Genomic DNA, 16,549 nt, shown 5'->3' on the forward strand with positions numbered 1-16,549 from the left:
GGACAGAGTGCGCACCCCCTCTCCTGAACCGCACCAGGCCACATGCCCTCAACATGGGGAGGATGTCCCCATGTTGATGGGGACAAGGGTCTCATCCCCACAACCCTTGCCCGGTGGTTGTGGGGGTATGCGGGCGGGAGGTTTATCAGAATCTGGAAGACCCCTTTAACAAAGGATTTTTTATAAATGTTTATTTTTTTTTATTAAAGGGCCCAGAGGTTTCTCTTTTCTTTTTATTAAAGGGACCAGAGATCCCCAGGGCCCCGGAGGGCTACCCCTTTTTATATATATATATATATATATATATATATATATTTATATTTATATATTTTTTTTCTCAATTTCGGCAGCACCCCCCCCCCCCCGTTTCACTGCTCCAGGGGGCCCATGCCTTAAGCTGTGTAAGGGGCTCCAAAATTCCTGATGGCGGCCCTGCGCATACCTCCCAACGCGCACGGATTCTGTGGGACTTTCCCGCACAGACAGCTTCTTCCCGCAGTCCCGCAAAAGGGTTAATTTTCCCGCACTGCAAGAGGAGGCAGCAAGGAAGCAGGAGGAACCGGAGCGGTATGTGGAGGACCCGGGAGCCGACAGATTCCATGCACAGGTGAGAGGCACCCCTCCCTGCTCAACAACTTCAATTCGCCCCCCGCTCAACAACTTTAATGCGCACCCCCCCCCACTTAACAACTATGATCCCCCAATACTCTGCTCCAGGGGGCCCCTTCAACACTCAAGCCCAGGGGCCCCCACCACCCTAAGTCCTGCCCTGTTCCTGTCAGGTGAGGAGACCAATGCTGTGTCCCCAGTACAGAGGAACACACATCGGTCTCCTTCCCTTGTGAGTCCCCTCCCCCCTACAGTTAGAACACACTTTAGGGAACATTTTAACCCCTTCAGCGCCCCCTAGTGGTTAACCCCTTCCCTGGCAGTCACATTTACACAGTAATTAGTGCATATTTATAGCACTAATCGCTGTATAAATGTGAATGGTCCCAAATGTCCGATGTGTTCGCCGCAAAAAAATCGCAGATCGCCGCTAACACTAGTAAAAAAAAAATAATAAAATAAAAATGCCATAAATCTATCACCTATTTTGTAGACGCTATAACTTTTGGCAAACCAATTTATATCCGATTATTGCGGTTTTTTTAACCAAAAATATGTAGAAGAATACGTATCGGCCTAAACTGATGAAAAAATATTTGTGATATTTATTAAATAAAAAAGTAAAAAATATTGTCACTCTTCTGTTTATAGCGCAAAAAATAAAAACTGCAGAGATGATCAAATACTACCAAACTAAAGCTCTATTTGTGGGGGGGGGGAGATTTAGTTTGGGTACAGTGTTGCATGACCACGCAATTGTCATTCAAAGTGCAACAGCGCTGAAAACTAAAAATTGGTCTGGGCAGGAAGTGGGTGAAAATGCCCTGTATGGAAGGGGTTAAAAGGTTTTTTTCTTAGGGGTCGGGAGGTCCCCAGGGACCCAGATGGAAACCCCCCCTTTTTTTATTAAAAAAATATATATATTTAATATATTTTTATTTTATTTTTTATTAAAGGGACAATTTTTTTTAGGGGTCCGGAGGCCCCCAGATGGAAACCCCCCTTTTTATTTATTTATTATAAAAAAAATATATATATATTTTAATATATTTTTATTTTATTTTATATTAAAGGGCCAATTTTTTTTTGTTTGAGGTCCAGAGGTCCCCAGGGGCCCGGAGGCCCCCAGGGCCCCGGGTGGCAACCCCCCCCCCCCTTATTATTTTTTATAAAAAAATGTTTTTTTAATATATATATATATATATATATATATATATATATATATTTTTTTTTTTTTTTCCCGATTGTTCTGACAGGTAGTCATATGACGTCCTGTCATTTAAAGCCGCTAGGGGGCTTTATAGCAAAAAGTAAAACATATTGTGTTTTTTTTTTTTTCAAATTTTAAGCTCTTTTTTTGTTTATAGCCCAAAAAATAAAAACCGCACAGGCGATCAAATACCACCAAAAGAAAGCTCTATTTGTGGGGAAAAAGGGCGTCAATTTGCAAAGTAGGCAAGTGGTTAAAGGGACAATTTTTATTTCTTTTTAGGGGTCCAGAGGTCCCCTGGGGCCCGGAGATCCCTGGATGACAACCCCCCTTTTTTTTATTTAAAAAAAAAACATATTTTTTTTATATATATATTTTTTATTTATTTTTTTATTAAAGGGCCCAGAGGTCCCCAGGGCCCTGGATGGCAACCCCCCCCCCTTTTTTTTATAAATGTTTATTTTTTCTATTTTTCTATATGTTTTTCTTTATTAAAGGGCCCATAGGCTTTTTTTGTAACATATACATAATATATATATATACACACACACACACACACACACACACACACACATACATTATATATATATATATATATATATATATATATATATATATATATATATATATATATATATATATATATATATATACACATATACATACATATACACACACACACATACATACATACATACATACATATTATTATTATTATTATTATTAAAGGGCCCAGACGCCCCCAGGGCCCCAGATGGCAACCCCCCTTTTAAAAAATAAATAAACATATATTTTTTTTATTTTTTTATTATTAAAGGACTCAGAAGTCCCCAGGGCCTTGGATGGCTACCCCCCTTTTTTTATATATATTTTTCTTTATTTCTTCTTTTTATTTCAGGCGGCAGCACCCCCCCCCAGTTCTCTACTCCAGGGGGCCCATGCCTGAAGCTGTGTAAGGGGCCCCATAATTCCTGATGGCGGCCCTGTCAGAGCATATACTACTGTGCTTAGTTTAACAATCTACATAAAGTATGCAACTTCAAACACACAGTTTCAATGCCCAAGTGAGTGTCTCTCTTGGTGTGTACCAGCCCAACCACATGGAGTCTCACGTGTCCCTTGTAGTGCTGCTGTATCCATTTATGGAGAAATCCTGATGGCATCTGTAGTTCCTTCATGGCGATTGACCCAGCAATGGCGGTGATCGTAAAGGGAAGGTTTTTCTCCCCTGTCCCTTCAAGCTGTTAGGTAGAAGCCCTTAGCTTAGCATAGTAATGGCTGTTTAAACCTGTATAGTTTGTTCCCCATTACTAACCTTTGTGCCACATAACACACGTGGTGAGTTTACAACTCTTTACTCCCCCCAGTGGCGGCATTTAGAGAAGACACTTCACTTAAAATATAGGAAAGGTCCTTAAAAATAATTTTTTAGGACTCTGACCTCTTACCTTATCCACGCTGCAGGTTTCTGCTGAGATCAGACAGTACCAATCTTCGCCCCTCATGGCGGGCATTGTGTGCCAACCTTCAGGGATATGGGTTCCTACTTAAAGAATGCCTCTCCCCTGGGCCTTGTAAAAGACTCTGCCAGGACTTTTAGCGTTTGCAAAAGGCGAAAGTGCTGGACCCTAGAGCCCAGTCCGCCGAAGAGAGACATTACAGGCGATACATCATGAGCGAGGCCTGGATACCATCCAATTGGGGCGTAATAAACTAAGCATCATGGATGGACCCGAAGTATAGCTCTTTTGCCCAAAGGGCCTCCATGGCAGAGTTTCCTTTAGCACTTATCCTCATTGCATCCAATCTTCTTAGACACTGGCGAAAAAACTGAGGTACTTCCTGTATGGGAGGGGGTTATATGGAGGGAAACTTGTTCTCATAGGTTGTGCCAGTGTCCAACTACCTCTGGTGACCATACAACCCACTATGTAATGAATGAAAGCTCTGTGTCCCATGGTGTACGATAAAGAAACTAGCTTTTTCATGATACTGTAGCCTACCAGAGTCTGGAAAGGCATTATATAAACTCCTCTTTAAGGTGTCCTCAAGATATTTCATCCTCTGCTCCCTCTGTGGGGACAGGATGAGTTTGTGACTTCTTCAAATGCATTAGAAGAAGAGGGCAAAGCCCCTGAAAACGCGTCATGCACACTCCCTCTCCCGACATCCACCAGGCATTTTGGCAGCTGTCATCATCATGTGCAGCCTAGAACGCCTTCTCCAATATCCGTATTTTGAGCTGGCTGTCTCCCTGTCATCCTTGGTCTCTCTTTACTCAGTGACGCCTGCAGCCTCACACAGATTACAGCTGCCAGGCATGACACATGTCAACTTTCCCTGTCAAAAGGCAGACAGGAGGTTAGTGCCATTATCGCATACCACCATTCCTGGCTCAAGCTGGCATGGCGTGAACCACCTCTGGGCCTGCCCCTGCAGAGCTGAAAGAATCTCTGCTCCAATGTGGCTCTTGTCCCCTAGATAGACCAGCTGAAGCACTGCATGGCATCTTTTAGCCTGACTTGTTTAATAGCCCCTTGAACGCTTAGGGGGTACTGGTGGTTCATAGGACAATTCAGCGGAGGAGGGCATGGAGGAGGAGGGGGCGGAGCTGAAAAATCTTGCATCATCAACACCAGCTGTATGGAGATGTGGAGGCGAAACAAGCTCCAGCACTGAGCCATGTCCTGCATCCATCCTAGTTGCAAGCAGAATTACCTAGTGTGCTGTGAATAAAATATAGCATCCCTGACCATGCTTGCTGGACCATGAGCCAGCAGATACGTGGATCTTTCTGCTGACTGCTTTGCTCAACGATGCCACAATGTTGCCTTCCACGTGATGGTACAGAGCTGGAATGGCCCTACGTGCGAAGAAATAGTAACTGGGAACCTGCCATTGTGGTATAGCAAATTCTTCAAATTCACGAAAGAAGGCAAAAGCCACCAGACGGAAAGGAGTTGTAAAGCCAGTAGCTTGGGCAAGCTGGAATTTAGACACTGGTCATGTATGTGGCAGGGACTGTATTTTTTTATTTTTTTGCTGCAGCAGCTGGGGCAGAGAAATGTGCCTGCTATTTTTTACAGCTGGGGATGTGCTGCAGGCAGTCGTCATGCTGCAAGGACCTGTGACATCCTTCGCTATACCATCATCCCTGTCAGTGGAGGCTGTTGAGAGGTCATGGTAAATAAAAGGGTAGACCTGAACGGTGAAGAGCGAGGAGAAGAATTTAGTCCCTTTTGTGTGGCTTTCAGGTGCTCTTGCCAAAAGGCTGGGAGGTTAAATGCTTTGTCAAGCATGTGGTTCCCAAATGGCTGGTGTTTTGCCATGCTTGATCTGCTTCAGGCAAAGTTTGCAAATTGCAACAGTGGGATCAGTTGCACGTGTGCTAAAAAAAGGCCTACACAGCTGAGCTGTGGGAAGTGGGACAGGAGATAACAGCTCCACAATGTGATGGCATAGGGTGGCTGCTCTCTACTCTTCCCTGATGGCTGTCTCTGGAGGACATCCTGCCTCATTGGGGTTGTGCCTCACCCTTAGTTTCCTCCTCTGCTCTATCTGGCACCCAAGTCATGTCAGTGATCTCATCTTTCTAATCTCTTCCATCCTTATCATTAGTGCATAGTTGGGCACAGTGCATTGTTGGACATTTGTCATCCGAACAAACGGTCAAATTCCCTGCCAATTTTGGTGTTTTCCAAATGGGCGAACAGCCAACGTTCGGGCCAAACTTTTACTCAGCTCGAACTGTTCTCCCAACATTACTGTATAATATGAACATACTCTGCAGTCTAATACCTATTAGACTAATAAAAGTTTTGTAAGAAAAACAACTGTTGGAACCACGAAGAAAGTAGTGTTAATGTGGTATTAACCTAGGTATCTTATTTTCTGAAACTCCTACTCCAATGAATAATTTTTCTTTCATAAACAGTATGATTACAGTATTCATGGGCCACATAATATTGTGGCACTTCATACTATGTAAAGTTTGATTTTTTTTTCTACCTCCCGACTTTGTGACAGCAGTCAACAGGGTAAATATAGAGGATGCATCTTCTTGATAGGACACAGAAATAATTAAAAAATGACATGGTTCATAACCCTTTCCTACTCTGTCCAATGTAAAAAAAAAAAAAAGGACACATTTAAAATTTTCTTATGGATAAAAAACCGATAGAAAAAAACGATCGTCTGTGTGGAAGTCCATCGGTCAAAAATCTATGCATGCTCAGAATCAAGTCGACGCATGCTCGGAAACATTGAACTTCTTTTTCTCAGCATGTCGTAGTGTTTTTGACCGATGGTGTGTAGGTGTGTAGGCAAGACTGATTAAAGTCAGATTCATCGGATATCCGATGAAAAAAATCGGATTAGATTCCATCAGATATCCGATCGTGTGTACTGGGCTTTAGTCTATTCCCTTTTCTTTTTTTAGTATACATGTTTTTGTTAGTTTTCATCAATAAAATAAATCATCTTTTAGCCATAAAAATATCATCCTTTCCCCAGACCCCCCTCTCCAAAAATTGAAAGTCGGCATCTATAAATACTGTAGCTGTTGGCTTTCAATAAATGAACATTTGCCTGTCCAGGGATCCTGCGCTGTCCTCACCTGGGTCTGTTCTTACTTGGTGTTCAGGTCCCAGGCATCTCCATGCTAAGGCTCCATGCACACTGGACGCTAAAAAAAAGCTATAAAAAACCGCCAGTAGCTTTGCAGGGAGCCTTTCAAAGTTTTTGCAATAGCGCTTATTAGCGTTTTTCAGTGTTATCGGTTTTCAGCTTTTTTTTTTCAATGGATCAAAAAACGCCAAAAAATGCTGGCGAGCTGAGTTTGAGCGTTTATTAACGTTTTTCTGCATTTTGCATTTTTTTGCGTTATTTCCCCCCGAAAAATGGCACTTTGAACGAGAATTTCTTGCGTTCAGAAAAAGCCAATAATCTCCATTGCTCATTCACACTAAAAAACATCCATGTGTGCATGGACACATAGGCTAACATAGAGAGCAGTTTATGGGCTTTTAAAAAGAACACCTAAACACTAAAACTGCAGTTTATGAGCTTCAGTGTGCATGGAGCCTAACTGTGGAAAGATGGCTGTGACTACTGTGATTTCCTAGGGCCTGGGCAATACAGGCAGAAGTGGGAGTGGGTACCTGCCAAAATCAGGAACCCCCCCAAAAAGAAAGTGTGCAAAAGTTAAAGAGAGGTGGTGAGGAGGAAAAAAAAGCGGAACTTCCCCTTAAGGGTGAAGTTCCGCTTTAAGAGTGAATCAATGTGATGATTTCACATGCCATATATGATAGTCTTCACCTGGTGATTTCCAAGGGGTGTGGGACAGCTGTGGATCAGGGCAGAGGTGTTTATTGCCTGAAACTACAGGTTATGCAGTGATTTTGCATCTTCCCACTGCAGGCGTTGGATTGCACTATTCTGATTGTACATAAGTTATTTTTAAGGCAACTTGTCAAATGCAATAGTTTGGGAAAGAATGTCACTTTGTTTTGCTTTTTGATGGATTAAAAGAGCTTTATTACACATCTTGGAGTGCTGGCCTTCCCTTCCCTCAATGGGAAGATTGACAGTTTATTTTTGTACTGTGGGACACTGTAACCACTGTGATGGGAAATGTATAATTTTACGGTTGTCCCCTAAAGTGGAGATGAGTGGAAATCAATCATACAAAGAAGGCACCTGTTCCAATACATGACAAATTAAGAGAGTTTCTGCTCACTGTGGTGAGATTGCCTTATACTTTCTGTTGCATCGCCAATAGAATGCAGTGGCGGCTGGTGCTCAAAATTTTTGGGGGGGCGCAAAGGAAAAAAAAAATTGCAGTCTCACTGTGCCCAAACGCAGCCACTGTTACATGCCATCAAATGCAGCCACTGTGCCAACAATTCGCACCACTGTGCCATGCCATTAAACGCAGTCACTGTGCCATGCCATCAAATGCAGTCACTGTGCCATCAATTCGCACCACTGTGCCATCAATTCGCACCACTGTGCCATGCCATTAAACGCAGTCACTGTGCCATGCCATGAAATGCAGTCACTGTGCCATCAATTCGCACCACTGTGCCATCAATTCGCACCACTGTGCCATGCCATTAAACACAGTCACTGTGCCATCCATTGTCACCACTGTGCCATGCCATTAAACGCAGCCACTGTGCCATACATTGTCACCACTGTGCCATGCCATTAAACGCAGCCACTGTGCTATCCATTGTCACCACTGTGCCATCCATTGTCACCACTGTGCCATACATTGTCACCACTGTGCCATGCCATTAAACGCAGCCACTGTGCCATACATTGTCACCACTGTGCCATGCCATTAAACGCAGTCACTGTGCCATCCATTGTCACCACTGTGCCATGCCATTAAACGCAGCCACTGTGCCATACATTGTCACCACTGTGCCATGCCATTAAACGCAGCCCCTGTGCCATACATTGTCACCACTGTGCCATGCCATTAAACGCAGCCCCTGTGCCATACATTGTCACCACTGTGCCATGCCATTAAACGCAGCCACTGTGCCATCCATTGTCACCACTGTGCCATCCATTGTCACCACTGTGCCATGCCATTAAACGCAGCCACTGTGCTATCCATTGTCACCACTGTGCCATGCCATTAAACGCAGCCACTGTGCCCTTTAATGGTCGCCGCTGTGCCAATTGTCCCCACTGTGCCCTGTAAATTGCGTTCTCCCCCCCCCCCCCCGCCCGGCACTTACCTTTACTGGAGTCAGGCATCCACGTCCCACGATGTCTTCTCCCGCCCTCGATGACTGACAGGCGTCTCAGCCAATCAGGTTACAGGTAGCCAGAACCGGCCAACGTGATTGGCTGAGACGCCTGTCATCTTATTCAAGGGGCGTACAGTCTGTGCGCTCCGAGAATAAGCTTCCGGGACCCGAGGGCTGTATTGGGAAAGCCTATCAGAGCCGTTGGCTTTGATAGACATTTCCCTACAGCCAACCAGCTGGCGTTATTCAGATGGCCGGACATTGAGCGCCGACCATCTGAATAACAGCGGCAGCGGCGAAAATAACATAGATTTGTGCAATGCATGAATCTATGTTATTTCACTCAGTGGCGGTGAGAGCCAGAGGGGGCGGCGCTCCAGCGCCCTCTATGGACGAACCGCCACTGATAGAATGGTTGAGAGGAAATCTCCCCATCAAATACTAAAAATGTCATAGCAAAAGCTGCGGTCATGGAATTAGCTTACTTAACCCCTTGGCACCGGCTGTATGCAAATATGCGGCCTTTTGGCACATGGTCCTTAGTGTTCTGTCCACCAGATGTCTGTGTTGATTATCTGTATCTGTGTTGTTAAAATTACATGCAAGGTTTGTAATTTACATAAGACAATCGTATGTGGAGTGCAGGCTCCATCTAGTGTTCTTTTTTGGTATTGCTGCAGTTCTGTTAATTTGATTTACTGTATTTAAGGAAGTTGTTAATAAGTAGGGAATTTTGGGTAGATTATTCACAGGAAGTGAAACAGCCACCATTCTTTGAGAAGATACTGCAGGAAGCAAGACATGTATTTCTCAATCTATCGCTATCACCCCTTAGAGAACTTAAAAAGTATGTTTTTACTATCTCATTCTATATTGTAGATCGTTGCTTCTGTAATGTATGCTGTAATGTATGAAATATTGTACTTATTGAGGTCTATTTCTGTTATTTTGTAGTTTCATCTGGCTTGTTCTAATAAAACTGAGATCAAATAAATATGGTATCTGAAGTTTATGGGACAAGAAGGTTCAGCTATCTGCCCTAGGGACAGAACACTTAGTACAGAGGGGCCGCATAATTGTGTGAATTGCTGCCAATACACCTGTGCTAAGAGCGTGCATGCTGTGTGCTCCTGGCACAGTTACCGCCGTCTAACCAAAAGCTCCTGATCACTCCTTGTGATCGGTAGTTTTCGGATCACACGACCGCCATGACAGTCAATCACGGCGGTCACATGGTTTTAAGCCCCGCCTGCCGCCTGGCATCGTAAACCTCTTAAAGGGCCGGGATGCAACGATGCTAAGAGGGTAAAATGGATCTTTAGTCAGAAAATTAAGTCCTGCTAGATCACTTCATGCTGGTCCCTTTTACAGGTATAGCAGGTATTGCCTATTCTGTTTAAAATCCAGTAATACACTGTCTCATCCTACTCTGTACATGCTTATTTGCTCTCTATTTTTAGGCAATATGCCACATTTGTAGAAGCTGATCTGCTGGCAGCCTAAGGATGTACTGCTGTTCAATGGCTCTGGGCTTCAGCAAGAGAAAACTTGAACAACGCTGGAGGCAATTTAGAGTACACACTAATTTTGGAAGCGTAATTATTAATGTAGAATGTATGTTTCTTGTTTAAGGACATTCATTTTATCAAGTTGATATGGTTAAGGTTCCACTTTAATTACATTTGAATTCTTACCTCATGCATTGGGTGATACTGTGTATAGTCATAAGTGTTCAAAGACACAGCCTTCATATTTTTATTATGGACCATGTTCATGTCTATGCTTTGTTGTACATCCTCAATTAGTACACTACAATGGAAAAAGAACCATATTTATGTTACATAGTTACATAGCAGGTAAGGCTGAAAAAAGACAATAGTGTATCCAGTTCAACCGGTGTTGGTGTACATGTGTCAGTGTCTATAATTATTTCCCATATACTTGTATGTTGTGTTCTTTAAGATATACATCCAAGAGTCTTTTAAAAATATCAATACTACCTGCAGCCACCACCAATTGTGAAAGAGAGTTCCACATCCTTATTGCCCTGACAGTGAAAAACCCCTGTGCAGTTTAAGGTTAAACTGCTTTTCCTTCACTCTCATTGTGTGGCCCCGTGTCCTCTTACACTCCCTGAGACTGAATATTTTTTTTCCCTATGTTGGGATTCCCATTGAGGTATTTGTAAATCGATGTCATGTCCCCTCTAAAGCATCGCTTCTCCAGCAAGAATACATTTAGTGTTTTCAGTCGTTCCTCGTAATTGAGGTCCTCCAGTCCCCTTATTAGTTTTGTTGCACTTCTTTGGACTGGACAGAATACTCCAGATGTGGCCTAACCAGAGTTTTATAAAGTGGCAGGATTATAGGTTTATTCCTGAAGTATATCCCTTTTTATGCATACTAATATTCTGCTGGCTTGGGTAGCTGCAGCTTGACATTGTAAGCTATTGCTCAATCTGTCATCTATCAGGACCCCCAGATCCTTCTCCATCCTTGATTCCCCCCAGAGGTTCTCCCCCTAGTGAGTAGTTTGCATATTTTTTTTTTTGCCCATAAGTGCATTACTTTACATTTCTCCACATTAAACCTCATTTGCCATTTGTCTGCCCACTCCATTATTCTGTTCAGGTCATTCTGTAAAATGTATATATCCTGATGTGATGAAGTTATTGCCCTGTTTAGCTTTGGGTCATCAGCAAAAACTGAGACTGAGCTATTTATCCCTTCCTCTTTATAATTTATGAATAAATTACCATATTTTCCGGTGTATAAGACGACTGGGCGTATAAGACGACCCCCTAATTTTCCAGGAAAAATGGTGGTTTTGGGATGTACTCACTGTATAAGACTACCCCCTTCTTACTGTCTTTCTGGAAGCTGAGGGGTAGCCAGAACCGCTGACAGAAACAGGCTTTTTCAAATCTCACTATGCCATTACATTACATGCCCCTCTCTGTGCCATCACCTGCCCCCTCTCTGTGCCATCACTTGCCTCCTCTCTGTGCCTGGTTATTGATGGCATTTTTATGTATACAATCTACAGACAGTAATTCCCAAATAATCCTGAGTGCTAAAGTTCCCATTTATTTCACATCATGAACTATGAGAAACTTAAATACAGATGGGATGTTTGTTTTTATTTAGCTTTCCTGAAGGAGTTATTCATTGTAAACTTGTGGTTCTCAAGATGCACAATAACTTATATTATTTCAAATCAAATGGTAAAAAAAGCATAAGCCATAAAGCTATAGTATGCTTCTAAAAAAACTTGGATGCAAGCCAAATATGTAATCAGTAACAGCAGGTGGTAGCGTGGCTTTGCATTAAAGCTGTACTACTCATTGGGTCCCTCTTCCTTATTCTCAGCTGTCAAATCTTTAGAGTCCCCTATCAGGGACGTCTTCTCATCTCGTCCGAGGATGAGAAGGCATGTGTGATAGGAGGAACACAGAACAGAGGCGCTGCTGGGAAGATTTGTGTTCCACCTATCACAGAACACTCTGAAGAGAAGGAGCGTCTTTTAAAACATGACGCTCGCAGCACGGAGACTGTCACCACACCGCACCGCCTATTCAGGAAAAAAGTGAGTGATGGCAGAGACCGTACCCGGCGTATAAGACGACACCCGACTTTGGATGCATTTACATGCGGGCGTCATTTACATTCACGTCTAAAGCATTGGCTTCTTGCGGGTTAATTCGGAGCATGCGCACTGGGATACTTTCACGGACGGCGCATGCGACGTTCGTAAAAAACTTAATTTACGTGCGGTCACATCAAATTAACATAACACACGCCCACATCTACCACATTTGAATTAGGCGGGCTTACGCCGGCCTATATACGCTACGCCGCCGCAACTTTCGTTTGAGAATACGGCACTTGCCTGTAAAAGTTGCGGAAGGGGTAACGTAAATAGGATACGTTACGCCCACACAAAGATACACCGATGTACGTGAATCTGGGCCTTAACCTCTTTGGTGCAAGGAAGCCAAACTGCAAGGGAAGATTTTTTTCTTCCAATTCTTGGAGTTGGGCTTTAAATAAATACATGGGTATAGGTACATAAATAATACTGTATATAGTGTAAAATGAACATTAAAGATTAAGGTCAACCTAGTACATGTAAAGGAATAAAAAAAAAAAATTCTGGAACATACAAAGATTGAATTTGTATTGAAAGATCCTATGGCATTTTAGTGAGATGTGTGCTTGTACAATTGAAAATTGTTCCACAATAATATATAAAAAAATATAAAAGTTTATTCATATATTGCACATGAGACATGGTATATTGCAAATATGACGAGCTGATTTACATAGTAAACAACCATTAGAATTCCATTGTTGCACACAAAAGTGAACTTCCTATAAGATGGAATATAGACGCATAAAAAACTGCATTTCAAAGCTTGACGCGTTTCGTGGATATAGTTCCACTTCTTCAGAAGCAAATGCAGAATGCACATCTACAAAAAATATTCATGATTACTTAAATAGATAAAAGATAAAAGTAAGGACACCATCAGGTGTGTTAGGTACTTTACCTTTCACTTTCCTTTTGGGTTCTTTCTGTTCCCTTTTCTCCCCATTGGTTTCTTTCTCTTGGTCACTGTAGGCAATTTCCTATTCTCTGGACAGGATCGGTCTGTTGCGATCCCAGGATATTAGCACTCTTTTTTGGCAGGAGGCTTGCAAACACAACTTTTTCTGCCCTTCCCTCACTTCCTTCCTTCACACCTATTTCCCAGTACATAGGCCTGGTGTCTATATTAAGTCACACTTCATTGATCAGTTAATGAATGAATTGTTTACTTATTTAAATATTGGAGCTGCTTCCAGGCACTACCACGTCATTTCCCATGATCAACCTTCATTTCTCCTCTCCTCCCCTCGAGTGTGGTGTTGTCCGCTCTGGCTGCCCGTGGATTCACATGCCCTCAGCTCCCAACAGGGACAATCTTCTTCCTTCCTCAAACTTTCAGTTTTCTGCACTTCATGACCCATTATAGGGCTGATATGTAAGTAATTTTGGGGTGTATGTTTTCCTTCCCCCGTGTCCTTACTTTTATCTATTTAAGTAATCTGGAATATTTTTCATATTTTTTGTAGATATGCATTCTGCATTTGCTTCTGAAGAAGTGGAACTATATCCATGAAACGCGTCAAGCTTTGAAATGCAGTTTTTTTTTATGCGTCTATATTCCATCTTATAGGAAATTCACTTTTTGTGTGCAACAATGGAATTCTAATGGTTGTTTACTATGTACATCAGCTTGTCATATTTGCAATATACCATGTCTCATGTGCAATATATGAATAAACTTTTATATTTTTTATATATTATTGTGAAACAATTTTTAATTGTACAAACACACATCTCACTCAAAGTCCCAATGAGGCGTGTTGGTTTTATCACACGCCTCATTTAAAGTCCCAAACCTAACTTCTTGCCGCAAAAGTCTGATGGAGCATACACGGTCTGAATTTCCGATGAAAAGCTCACATCAGACTTTTGCTGGCGGATATTTCGCTCGTGTGTATGGGGCATTACAGTCCTCATTCTTCGCTGTGATAAGATTATAACAAAGATGAGAAAGAGAAGAGAAAATAAAAACGCTTCAGTTTCCCAAAACAAGATATTTTATTATGCATGTTTTTCACTTTCAAATTAACTACAGTGGGCCAGATTCTCAAAAGAGTTACGACGGTGTATCTCAGGAAACACCGTTGTATCTCTGTTTTTGGCCCCGGGTATCTATGCAAGTGATTCCTAGAATCATTTTCGCATAGATACGGCCTAGATCCGACAGGTGTTAGTCACTTACACCGTCGGATCTTAGATGTAATTCCACGCTGGCCGCTAGGTGGCGTTTACGTTCAGTTCTCATTTGACTATGCAAATGAGCCTGATACGCCGATTCCCGAACAAATTTGCGCCGCGTAGTCGTCGTTTACGTCGTTTCCGTAAGCGTAAGGTTACCCCTGCTATATGAGGGGTAACCTTACGCCAGTCCGCCGTATGCCATGTTAAGTATGGCGTCGGGTCAGCGTCGTCCTTTTCCGTCGGTTACGTCGTTTTACTAAGTCATCTGCGAATACGACTTTACGTCAATGATGCTCACATCGGCGTCATTGACGTTTTCCATCGTGAGCTGAAGCATGTGCAATGGGCTATTTTTCCGCCCGGTGCATGCGCAGTTCGATCGGCGCGGGGGCGCGCTTAATTTAAATACAGGCCGCCCCCTTTGAATTACGCAGCCATACGCCGGGCCATTTACACTATGCTGCCGCAAATTACGGAGCAAGTGCTTGGAGAATACGGCACTTGCTCCTGTAAGTAGTGGCGGCGTAGTGTAAATAGCTTACGCGATGCCGCCGCAGGATGTACGGGAATCTGGCCCAGTGTAATTAGGATCATGTCTGGCTTCAGCAACAGTGCAACAGGTTTGAGATTGGACTGATATTTTATAACTTGTCCTGAGAAAGATCTCTGCCTGTATACATGCAGACTTATTTCTCTATTCTCCAAACTTGTTTTAAATACAAGAACATACCTGTATGGGATGTCATATTGGAGAAGTACATTTTTCATTTCATTAACATGAGAAGATGGAATATGGATATGAACCTCTCTTCCAGCCTGTATTCCTTCAGGGATGTTTGGCCTCCACAAATCCAGCTGGAAATAGAAGAAATACACATGCCACAGATAAGTCAGCATTTTGGCTAAATTGACGTTTATGGTTATGTTGAAAAAAAAATACTCAATACTAATTTATCTTGTTTTCACTTTTACCCATGAACTATCTCTGTTTGTAGAAATGATTTGGGTGACTACACAGTTTTACAAAATGAAAATACTTTATATGCCGAGTTCTATCCACTATTCCAAAATGGCAAACTTATGTTCACTGACCTTCTTGTGGTTCTGAATGAACCTGGAAGTTTTCAGTTCTGAGCACTTGTGGGTTCAGTAGGGGGCTAACTACCAGAAGAGAAAAATATTAAGTATTCTTTCGGGATTGATTTACTACAACTGGTACACACAGAAGAATCTGGTGCATCTGTGCATAGTAACCAATTAGCTTCTAGCTATTATTGTCAAAGCTTTATTGAACATGCTGATGTTAGAAGCTGATACTATGCACAGCTGCACCAGATTGTGTGCACCAGTTTTAGGAAATCTCCCCCTTTGTTTTTACAAGTACAAGGGAGTTATCAGGGATCTGTTTAGGCTCCTGTTATCTCCATCTGCTATCATCTCCTTGTGCATACTATTGTACACAGGCTTGTCAGTGCCATTATGACAGTAAGGGCCCATGTAGATGGGAATTCTTGTCATTCTTGTAAAGAAAAAGCTAATTTGAGCATGCTGCATCCAAAGATCCACAGTTTAACACAAAAAAGTAAAATTCAAGGTAAATATGAGTCCCATAATATGAAAAACAAGCAGATCTAAGACCTCACATTACTTCTCTGCGGCACCCACCTCTTAAAGCGGGGGTTCACCCAAAAAAAAAAAATAATAATAATTTTACACACATTAGATCTAGCATAGTAAGGGCATTTACTTTCTGCATATTTTATTTTTTTTGCTCTGTACATACCTTTATAATCTGTTTTTCTCCAGGGCTTCCGGGTTCCGATGACTGCAGGACTGGGCGTTCCTATCCTTTCGTTGGATGATTGACGGCTTGTGAAACAGGTGACCTGTCGCACAACGCGCGTCACCAGATGTCGGGAAATAGCTGCGAGTCGGGACTATACGGCGCCTGCACAGACAGCTCTACACGGCGGGCGCAGGCGCTGTATAGTGCCGACTCTTAGCTCGGGTATTTCCGGAAATCTGGTGACACGCGTTGTGTGACAGGTCACCTGTTTCACAAGCATCGGAAGCCTGAGGCAGGGATAGGAACGCCCAGTCCCGGAGTCATCAGAACGCGGAAGCCCTGGACCAAATCAGA

General features: G+C 42.7%; 1 protein-coding gene across 1 annotated transcript in view; it reads right to left on the bottom strand.

The window, feature by feature from the left end:
• The window catches only part of LOC120943783 (carboxypeptidase O-like), a 92,894-nt gene that overhangs the window by 45,596 nt on the left and 30,749 nt on the right, over positions 1-16,549 (bottom strand). Inside the window, exons 3-4 of the mRNA XM_040357330.1 lie at positions 15,140-15,264; positions 10,275-10,389 (exon numbers count right to left, since the gene is read on the bottom strand). Of these exons, the coding sequence (XP_040213264.1) occupies positions 10,275-10,389; positions 15,140-15,264 (240 nt within the window). The remainder of the gene's footprint in view (positions 1-10,274; positions 10,390-15,139; positions 15,265-16,549) is intronic.

The sequence above is a fragment of the Rana temporaria genome, chromosome 6 (genome assembly GCF_905171775.1).
Source record: "Rana temporaria chromosome 6, aRanTem1.1, whole genome shotgun sequence".
Lineage (NCBI taxonomy): Eukaryota > Metazoa > Chordata > Amphibia > Anura > Ranidae > Rana > Rana temporaria.